Source organism: Gordionus sp. m RMFG-2023, unplaced genomic scaffold (genome assembly GCF_954871325.1).
Source record: "Gordionus sp. m RMFG-2023 unplaced genomic scaffold, tfGorSpeb1-WG-v2 contig_177, whole genome shotgun sequence".
NCBI classification, from domain to species: Eukaryota; Metazoa; Nematomorpha; class Gordioida; order Chordodea; family Parachordodidae; genus Gordionus; species Gordionus sp. m RMFG-2023.
Window position 1 is genome coordinate 13,725 of NW_027050891.1, and position 11,725 is coordinate 25,449.

General features: G+C 27.4%; 1 protein-coding gene and 1 long non-coding RNA gene across 2 annotated transcripts; one reads left to right on the plus strand and one right to left on the minus strand.

Annotated features, from left to right (window-relative positions):
- The first annotated feature begins 2,521 nt into the window (after nucleotides 1–2,521).
- Nucleotides 2,522–3,400, plus strand: LOC135930646 (craniofacial development protein 2-like). The gene is made up of 2 exons (XM_065467463.1): nucleotides 2,522–2,609; nucleotides 2,922–3,400. Exons 1-2 carry the CDS (start codon nucleotides 2,522–2,524, stop codon nucleotides 3,398–3,400), a joined length of 567 nt encoding a protein of 188 aa, XP_065323535.1.
- Nucleotides 3,401–5,102: 1,702 nt separating this feature from the next.
- Nucleotides 5,103–10,634, minus strand: LOC135930647 (uncharacterized). Its single transcript, XR_010572838.1, has 4 exons — nucleotides 10,573–10,634; nucleotides 10,224–10,481; nucleotides 10,037–10,143; nucleotides 5,103–5,670 (listed from the first exon to the last, which is right to left on the minus strand). It is a non-coding gene; the product is annotated as an uncharacterized LOC135930647 (long non-coding RNA).
- Nucleotides 10,635–11,725: the final 1,091 nt, after the last annotated feature.

The following is an 11,725-nucleotide window of genomic DNA, read 5'->3' on the forward strand; positions in this document are numbered from 1 at the left end:
TTCAATCTAGTCAACGTTCGTTAATGTTTTAAAGATATAAAATATCAAATTGAACCCTAAACCTTTGAGTAAAACTCGAAGAGTTAGCATATCAGATTCTGTTATACAAATTAATCATATTTACGACTTCACGAAGAATTGGTCAACGATACATTTCTTAGTTGTCCGTTACAATAACACAAAACAAAAGATTTAAACGGAATATCTAGTGAAATAAATTTGAAATTTCAATTTATTTTGTACTTTAATACTTTGGTTATTTGATTCTATGAGATATAAACTTTCAGTAGCTTCACTAGAGAAAAGTAGGTAATTTTGAAAATAATTTTAAAAAAAATTTTTTTTTTGAGTCCCCTGAAATAGTAAAGGCTAGTTACGCCACCGTAAATTTTTATAGTAAACTGATTCAAAATTTGAAAGGGTCCTCATCCATCATTATTGATGTAATCAGAAATTTCTAAAATAAGTCTGTAAAAAACCCATAGAGCAGTGAAGTTGTCTCAATGCTAATAAAAGCTAAAACATTGGCAGAGACGCCATAATTTAGAATATCCCTAATTACCCAATCCTTTATATCACCTCCATATTCTTTGTAGTTAGAGTCATACATAGAAAAGCACCATCTCCCCCCTTAATTTTCTCTATTTTAACACGATTAAAATGCCCAAGATGAAATATAATATTTTCCTTTGGCACTCCTTCCCTTTAACGCTTCTTAGCCTCCCTTAATCTCCGTTATATAACTTCATTTGCTTATTAGCATTACTTTCTATGTGAACCATCTAAAGCTATATCTCTCTACAGTTCTCATTCAGATAGAAAGCAATTTGAACTCAGTACATTCTAACGGAATAGTTTTAGAGAATCATACTAACACAGCTGAAGTGCTTTTTTTTTCAAAACTAATCATTTATGTTTCCACATATCGCTAGGTATCACTTCTACAATCGTAAAAGCCTGCTCTTCTTATAGATTCCATCTTATATTTTTAAATCTATATTCAAAATGATACCAGAACAAATTTTTAATATCTCATATCTCATTACCTTCCACCGGACACACTTATTAGAGTTCTGCAAAGTAGTTTTTCACGGCCTGAGCCTGACCCGACCCTTGAGGGGAGTGGGGCTTCGAATAGCCCGTGCAAGCCTCTAACACACTTCTGCTATCGAGGGAGGGAGATATGATTTACTAATCTATTCCTTGAGTTTCTTCAAATTTTTGCTATATTTTTTTTTAGATGATGGATAGACGTTAAGTTTTTTTTGGAGGGGGGGGGGCTGAGTTGGGATTGTTGGGTGGGTACGAAAAATATTTAAGAAAGTATGAGGGGTGATTTTATAAAAATAATCGTTGACGTTTTTATCGCTTGGCTTATTAAAAATTTATATGTATATTATATTTAAAAATAAAAATATATAGAAAATGAATATATCAATTTAAAATTGGAAATGCAACAATAATTAGCCACTGACTCTTTAATACAGTATATTTTATCTTATTCTTATTTTATTATCATTATTTTAAATTTTTTTTACAATTCAATTTGTTTCTTTATTTGAGTAAAATATAGAGCTAATATTTTGAAAGATTTACTATATATAGGGGAAGACTCGGGTTATTAGAACCGATTTTTTGTAAGATCGGTTATAACTCCGAAAAGCCATATTAGACCTTTTAAGTCTATTTAATCTTAAAACGAAATTAAGTGGTTTGACTAGCCCACGGGGGTTCACCTAACCCCAGGTCTCCCATATACCTAACAATAAAATAATTCTATATATTCGTATCGTATTCAAAATTGGAAATCCTTGAATATTAAATTTAAATTTGATAATATTTAATATATTTTTTCATAGTTAGAATTAGCAAATTATTCGATTTATTTGAATTATTCGATTTGAATAATTAGATTTATTTGAATAATTCGATTTAATATGACAATCAAAATTGATCATTTTCTTATCTTCATTTTTGAGTATTCCAAAAAATTTAAATAATATAACTTGCTTGTGGTGTCGAAAATTCTCGAAATTTAAAAAAAAATTATATATTTCCGTTAAAAAGAAAAATTAAAATAATAGCCCACTCATTGTAAATTTTAGACGCTTTCGCAATCGTGTTACTCTTAATTTTGTATTAGTCATTATACATATGACTTTCACGAACGCGGTTTAGTGTTGTTAAAAGGACTCCATTTTGCGGCGGATTTTTTTAGGAACGACTAACTCCATGTTTTATCCAGGAAAATATTACTCAAGCCCTCGAAGATATTGGTCGTAGATTGCGCAGAAGGTTAAGACATCTGTAAGCCAAATATTGAAGGCTTAATGAAATATATACTACTTGGCTTAAATATTGAGTTAACTGTTTTTTTGATTCGGTTCAAATAGAGCTCTGAACAACTCTAATTCTGTCGAGGTAGCTACAGGCGATCGTCATAGACTCATTTTATATAAAAGAAGCAAATTCATAGCCGTTAGTTTCTTAGAGTAGTTAGAAGGATAAATATAATTTAGAAATGACGAAAACATACGAAAATATGAATATGAAAGCTAGGGCGTTCCCTCCAAGCTACTCGCAGGGTGTAGACCTCCATCCCGTGAAAAGTAAAATAAAGGGCAAAGCAAAGAAGACAAGATTAGCAAGTTTGAATTTTGGGACGCTTAAAGGTAAGACGAGAGAATTGGCATCAATGTTGAACAAGAGAAAAGTTGATATAGCGTGCATACAAGAGACGAAATGGAAAGGTCAAGAGACTTTAATGATTGGAGATGGGTATAAATTGTACTAAAATGGAATTGTTAGCAACAGGAACGGTGTGGGCATCATCCTCAGTCAAGATTTAACCTCCAGGTTCTCTGATAGACTAATTAAAATAAAACTCTGCATTGTTCAATCAATACTACACATTCTTTAAGTATATTCTCCTCAAACTGGTTGCAAAGAAGAAGAAAAGGATAGAGCTATCCTTGATGAAGCTGTAATGGAAATCCCTAAGGATGATTTAGCCATAATAGGTGGAGACTTATATGCGCATGTGGGGAAAGCAAGAGATAGCTACAAAAGACATCATGATGGTTTTGGATATGGAGAAAGAAATGATGAAGGAGAGCATGTACTGAAATTTGCGCAAGCCTTCGACCTTGCCTTAACCAACACTTACTATAAGAAAAAGGATAGTCATTTAATAACATATGAAGGTGGTACAAGGAAAACCCAGTTAGATTACATGCTTATCTCTAGCAGAAGATTAAAAGATGTAATAGACTGCAAAGTCATCCCAGGAGAAGATTTTGATGCGCAACACAAGCTGCTAGTCATGGATTTACACCTCACAAATAAATACACTCAAAACATAATAAAACTTGAACCATACATCAAATGTGGTAGATTTTAAATAAATGACAGATGCCTTTGCAATCAATGCAAACATTGAAACAAAATATTCCTCACAAGTCAGTGAAAAAATGTGGATAGACCTTTCATCCAGTTTACTGCCAAATCGACATTAGGCTTGACAAGGGGAGGCAGCAAGTCATCAAAGAACTATGGTGGTGGAATAAAGAGGTACAAAATTATACTTGTGTAAATCGTTTTGCCAGATCTTTTTCTGTCAACTCTACCATGAAAGCTGAAAATACCTAGACAAATAAATATAGCCACCACCTTGATAATCTTTTGTTTGTTCTGGTAGTCTCACACTTATATAACATTTGGACTTCAAGTAAAATTATTCAAAACAATAGAAGCAAAGTTTAATCACAGGTGATTCAAAAAAAGAATATCAATCGAAATTTGCCGATCCAACTGTATATCTATATATGGGTCATTAAGTCCCGCCCAACTAACCTAAATATATATTTTTTTAAAGTTTTCTATCCTTACTTTTATATAGATATGGTAAGTTAATATTTAAAATCAAAATTTTATCTTATAGAAGTTTTAGTTAACATTAATTTGTAAATAAAAAAAAAAATTATTATATAAAAAATATATATATATTAATGATTATAGAAAAATTTTATTAAAAGATTTTATAAACTCCATTAAATCATGTATACCTACGAATTCAGTTTTTGAATCAAACTGACTAGAGAAATTTAAAAACATCCCGAAAGACATTTTTTGACAAGATTTCTGAAAATGTAAATCTTTTTTTTTATAATCCGTTTCAAAGTGATTTTAAATTCCCTAATATTTTGCCTTAAATATGTTTAATTAATTGCATTGTGTTTCAGCTCCAGTTAACATAACATTAATGATTAAAATAGAATTATTGACAAAATATTTTAGGCAATGTTTCATTAGTGTATAATAGAGTGCATTGAATAAAATTCCCTCCATCTTGTTTTTTTTTTAAAATATTTGCCATTTGAATAAGAACTATTTTTTTTTTGAATTTCCATATAAAATATAAAATTAATTTATCGATTTATTGAATGACCATATGGCGTTAAATATTATTTTCTTATTATCTTCTCCGATAATTTGCTTGTTGCGTCATATACACATGGAATTTCATCTTTGGTGAACGGATCTAAGTAAAAAAAATAAATAAAAATAAAAAAAGGAAAGAAAGGAAAAGAAATGCAAGTGAAGTCCTACACTAGAGAATACTCCCTTGATAAAGAACCAGTCAGCATTTTGCCTATAGGTTTCACGTCAATCCTAATGAGGTTAGTGACTCAAATCTATAGAGTATACTTGCCAATTTATGGGCTGCAATATAAGGTCGCTGCATTTGGTGTGCCATGAGAATCGGTCTTCGGTTAAATCCGCAGTGATGACAAGGGTCTACGCTTGCTGTCAACAATGGTTACGCGGTTTTTTAAATGTTAAGGCCAAACAATTTAGCTTTTAAGCCTTTAGCGCCTTATACCAATAATAACGCATCTCACTTTCTCTGCCATAAGGAGCGTATTTAAACATAAATATAAATTATATATATAAATGAACTATATTTGTTTTTTTTTACATATCTATTTTATAAGGTAAGATAGAAACATTTAAAAAGTAAAGAAAAGATTATATCAGAGACCATGCTGAGGTCTAAAAAATAATTTTTTAAAATTGTACAGTTAATTTTAAAAATTAAAATTATTTTATTTTTTTTTTGAATTATATTTGAATCGCTTTTAGATTTGTTTGTAATAAAAATTATTTGTTTCCCAGCCCTATTGGTACTAGCATATCCGTTATTTTTTTTAACATATAGGATTATATAATATTACATAATATTTTTAAAATATCTATATTTATCCCTCTAAATTCTCAAAGATCTCATAATTATATTATTATGCAATGCTTCTAAGAATAAATTTATATTTCAATTCCATGAGTAATAATTCGGCATATTTTATTAAATGTATAAAAACGCGGCCTAGTGGGTTTATGATGTATACCTGGACGCCGATGGTAAAAGATTCAGTCCTGATAAGGAACTGTAAAATTTTCCCTTTATTCTTCGATTACTGATGTATAAAGACATACGATAAGATAAATTTCTGAGCTTAGAAATGCCACCCCGGTCACCGACAGGCTTGGACAGCTGGGTGCTAGGATATTTGTTCGACAAACAAAATGAAGGAATTTGATATAAGAGATAGCATGAATAAGATAAAGTGGAGAGAGATATTGAAGCCGCATATCACCAGAAAAAGGTGAAAGCTAAAAATAAAAAAAATAAAGAAAAAAAGGATAAACTTTATTTTAAAAAAAATCAAATGTAAAAACTTTTCAATCAAAAGGCTATTTTCTTTATTTATTCCCAACTCCATAAGTATTTAAAATTTTGACATAAAAAAATATACATGCTCTAGCCCGCATATCCAAAGGTTCTGGTAAAATTTCTAGCAACATTTTATACTATTCTTAAGTAATACTGTAATACTTACTATACATTAACTCTAAATTAGGCAAACCGGATCTTACCCCGTGTCTAGTTTTCGGTAAAATTAATCAAAAGAAATTATATTTAAATTCATGTTTAATTCATCTTTTATTTATTATTTTTTAAAAAATAAATTTAAAAAAGTAGAACAGTCATCGAGTTCTTAAGACTTAAGACTTAGATAGTTGCTTCGGAACACGCATGATGAGAATCCACGATCCTCATTCTATTTTCTTGTTACTCAAAATATTAGAAAAAATTAATAGCCTAGGGAACCTAAGAGCTCATTGGTAAACTATCGGAATAAAATGAAAATCCTGAAAAGTCATAAAGCTTTCGTTATTTAGATCTTTCAAAAGTTGTTAATCAAGTAAATTTTTCAGAGTTATAGGGGGAAATACACCAAGGGATATTTGTAGATTATCTGATCTTATGTCATCAGACAGGGATATTTAAACGGATTACAATATATTTTGATGATTTGTCAAGTTTAATTAATTCGAGATCATCAAAATAATTGCTCTGTGAGGACCGAACCGTTTTTGAAAATAAAAGCAAGCTGGGCCATGTTTATCATTAGGGCGTTCTAAAACCCTTTATGTTAATGAAATAGGCATGCTAAAGACTAATCCATATATTATACGAGATATTTTCACCATCATCCAGCGTTGTAAATCCAAATTAGACCTTTTGAGTGGACATTTTAACAATAGACTATACAGAGACCGATGGGCAACCCATCAGGCCTGGGGGGTTAATATAGACTCGGGGTTCAGATCTCCCTCATAAAATCAGTTTTAAATTTAATTTAAAATTCTTGAATCCTTATTCGTGTCACATCTGATATCTACAGACCATGATTGGCACTACAAAAATCTTATAGCCATTTATAGCCAGAATAGGGTAAATATATGTGAATAGGAGTATTTTTAATTTAGGCATTATTATCTATCAGTTTTTTAAATGTATTTAATAATGACACTCGTTTCACTGTATTACCTTTTATTTTTCATATTGAAATTTCTACTACGATGTCAAACAATCGTATTTGTAAAAATATTCTTGAATATGATATGCTTGGTTATAATAAATTTAAACACAGAAGCAATGTTTGGTAAGTGTTTATTATTATTATTTTTTTATTAATAATAAATTTATTAAAAGTAAAATTTAAATTCTTATAAGAATTTTTCTTATATAATAATTATTGATTACCTATATATTTAGTTAGATACATGAATCAGACCCAATAGTACATGCTGTAAAATGCAAAAGGAGTCAATTTTTGATCGATCATTTAGATATCGAATCTGGAATATCCCTTTATTTGAAGAAAAATGAATTAATAATTATTAAGGTAAATAATTATTTTGGAAAAGCAACCTCAGTGGAGTTATTGATTATGACTTCTTTTTTAATAACTTTAGCCACATTTGTGTCATTTATAAATTCAAATGTGTAAATGTAATATTTGAATGTGGAATTAAGGTACAACATTTGAGAATATCTAAGTTACCTATTAAATTATAGATTTTGACGATATTATTTTTCTAGGTTGAAGATTTAAATTTCTTACACCATGAATTTACTTTTTTTTTGCATTCTACAGCGCGTACTATTGGGTCTGATTCTTGTATCTATGTAAATATATAAATAATCAATAACCATTAGATCAGAAAAATCTTTTATAAGAATTTAAGTTTACTTTTTAATAAATTTATTTGATAAAAATAAAAATATAAACCACTTACCAACCATTGCTTCAGTGTTAAATTCTTTATAGCATATCATACTCAGGAATAATTTGCAAATACGATTGTTTGACATCATAGTATAAATTTCAATATGAAAAATAAAAGCAATAATATATTTGGTGATTTATATATCAGATCAACAAAAAATAGTCGATTTTCAACTCGACCCTTTTTAATTTTTCTTAAATTTTGTATACTGGTAGTATATACTATCTTCCAACATTGTTTACCCGCTAAGATATGGCCGTTTAAAGCGCGGAAAAATGGTACATTTTTGACAAAATGCACCTCATTTATTTTCAAATATCTCGAGTAATAATTAAGTTAGAAAATAATTTAAATTTTATTTTGTAGCTTAATAAAAGTTCTTTAAAATGACATAAAAATATATATGAAGGACATTTTATTAATATCGAAAACAGGATGTGTAAAACCGGAAATGGCCATAGAAAAATAAGGTATTATTTTTTAGGAGTTATCACTTTTTATATGGCTAAAATTGAACAAATTTAACATTAATATCATCATATTTTATAATGAATAGTTATGAAATGATGTTAATTTAAAAATTATGTCTTTTTTAATCTTTATAAAAAAAATTTGAGAGGTGGCTGGGATAATGAGCTGTTTAAAACTTTAGTTAAATTTTATCTCGAAATTCAAATTACTTGACAAAATAATTTTAAATATTTTATTTAGCATAAAATAATCTACCAAAATTGAAATTCAACAATAAATTTTCCCCCATATATTCAAAATTAAAAGAAAGGCTTAATATATTATTTGACGAGAATTCTATAGATTATAAAACATTCAAACAATGCATAGCAGTTGATCTAACTATCCTCGAAACACTGACAAAATCCGCTGACGAATTTGTAGATTATTTAATTGAATAATTAACAATTTAATTCCTCATTTCTCATTAATTCGATTCAATTTAAATGTTGCCAAATTCTTAGTTATTGCAGACTTTTCAAAAATTTATGCATTTGTAGTGCAGAACCATGCACAAGGATTAAATCAGACCAATAATCACCACTATCAACTCTTATAATTTATTACCATGTGAACAACATAATACATGTAAATTTATTGGTTAAAAGCACAACGCATGTGCATTTTATTTATTTTAAAAATTGATCGTATTCTTGAAGGAAGGATTTAATAGAAGTGGCTAAAATTTATTATTTTTCTGATGGAGCAATAACCAGTATAAAAATAAAAGATTTCATTGAACATCACATATTAACAACAATGGATTTATTTAACTATGCAAGAAAAAACATCAAAAGGATAAATTATATATTTGTGAGCAATAATGAATATATGAACATAGAAAGTCATCTTGAAAGCAGATTTTTTAGAGCAAATAGAATTTCTGGAACACAAAGTTCCAAGCTTTTATTCCCCTACACGAAAACAAAAGTCATAATTTATTAAAATTCCTTGGATGATTGTAATATATGATATATTTTAATTATAAATTTTTGATTGTATTATATGTAATGCAATTTGAGGCAAATAAAGTGATAAATATGTTTAGAATTATTTTGTCGAGTAACTTCTAGACAAAATTTAACTAAAGTGTTAAACAAAGCTCATTATTCCAGCCACTTCTCAAAAATTTTGATAAAGATAAAAAAAAGTAAGGGCCTATCATTTAGACATAATTTTAAATTAACATTATTTCATAACTATTCCTTAAATTAAAATGATATTAATGTTAAATTTGTTCAAAATTTAAATTATTTTTCTAACTTAATTATTACTCGAGATATTTGAAAATAAGTGAGGTGCATTTTGTCAAAAATGTACCATTTTTCCGAGCTTTAAACGGCCATATCTTAACGGGTAAACAGTGTTGGAAGGTAAAATTTCATTTTTTCTTAGTTATAGTATATACTAACAGTAAACAAAATTTAATAAAAATTGAAGGGGGTCGGGTTGAAACCTTGATTGATTTGATAAGGAATTCACCATATATAAATATTTTCAAATATTATTTTATAAACATATTCTATTTCCTCTTTTTACATAAATTTTTGGAAATAATGTGAAAATATTTAGATACACGTAATTAAAACATATTTACAAAAATGATAACATAAATATGTTTACTATGTATGTAGGAAATAAAATATTATTTAGAAATGGTCAATTCACCATATTTATTGTACCAAAGTTTAAGGTACAAGATTGAATTGGATTATTTTATTAGAAATAAGGTCACGAATGCCAAAGCAAAAGAGGAGTGGGTCCTAACCCCCTTGTTAACTGCTCTCCAAAAAAACTTAAAACTTAATCTCCATTAATTACAAAAACATTTTTAAAAAAATAATCATATTAAAAAAATAAATTCATATAAAATATAATGAATAGGTATTACATTTGTAGGTGTGCATGGCGGAAAACTCTCCATTAAATATTAAACCACCGTATTGAGCAAAAATTTGTAAGAAAGCTTTTTTATCTCTATTTAGATTTTGGATGTTCCTATATTTATTGAAGAAAATAAAATGAATTCATAATTAAAGTCTATTAGGGTAAATTTGATATATATTAATTTTAGCAACCTGATTGGTTTCAATTTCGATATACTCCTATTTTTCGAAAGTTTCATTTAAATTTGTTTCATCTATATATGTACGCAATCTATAAAAGAAAGATGGGTAATTCAAGTAGATATTCGGGAAGATCGAAGTCACCATTTAAATTGTAGATTTTATCCATATTACTTTTCTCAGAGCATATTAAAACATTACACCATTGACCGATGCGTTATGCATGCTATATGGGGTTTGATTCTCTTATCCATGTTGTATAAATATTCACTAATTATTAGAATTAAAATTTTTATAAGAAATTTAAGTTCAAATATTTTAATAAATTTATATTAATAAAAATAATAATATAGACACTTACCAAACAATAAAGCTTAATTGTTTATGTTCATTATAACCAAATATGTCATGCTCAAGAATATTATGCAAATAGGATTGTTTAAATTTCAAAATGAAAAATAAAAAGAAGTAAATGAAAAAAAATATATATTCTCATATTATAAGCATTTTCTATTTCCTCTTTTATGTATTAATTCATATAAATATATTTTATTTAGATAAGTGTGATTAAATAATATTTACAAAAATAATAACAAAAATATGTTTATACTTTGGATGTAGGAAAAATATTATTTAGAAATGGTTTATTCAGCAAAATTATTGTTTTTTTAAAAAAAAAGATCCAATTAAAATTAAAGAAAATTAAGCTAATTTAAAAAGTAACTTCGGATAAAATTATTCCAATTTAAATAAAAGAAAAGTAAGACAATGTACCCCATATGTATCATATATCCAAGATATATGTTGCTATTATTTTTAAATATATGAGTCAATGTGCAATAAGGATAACCATTGCCCCTGATGCGAGATCAATTAAGTTCGAATATGTTTGGTGGAAAAAAAAAATTATTTCTAAAGTCAAATTTCAACCTAAAATCGATTTCGAAATCAAATCGGACAGAGTCGACCGGGCGGATAGTTCGATACAAATATTTTAAATTGATAAATAGTGAAATTAAATACGAATATGTGAAGAAATCATATTTTAAACTATTTCCAAGTTTTTGAAAAATAATTTATATTATTGACTCTAATGTTTATAATATTATTTATTTATTCTATGATTCGTTTTTTTTTAAAATTTTTAGAGAAAATGTTAATATAATTTTAAAATCCTTTTTTTTATTGTGATTTGATAAATTTATACTTATTTATTAACGTTTGTCAAAATTAAAATTTATTTTATTTTATTTATAGGAAAAATGAATATTTTTTTTCCCCTATATTTCTGGCCTCTCAGATTTTTTTAAATTTTCTTACAAAATTAATTTTTAGCATGATTAAACATGTCGGGAGCCTAAAAAAATATAACTTGGGCCTAGGTCGCGATGCTTTAATTTAAAAAATTTTTCATTCATTAGATGAATAAATTTAAATCTTCTAATGAAAATCAATCGAGATTATGATTGAGAATAAATAACCATAGGATTTTATTTATCTAATAATTTACATGG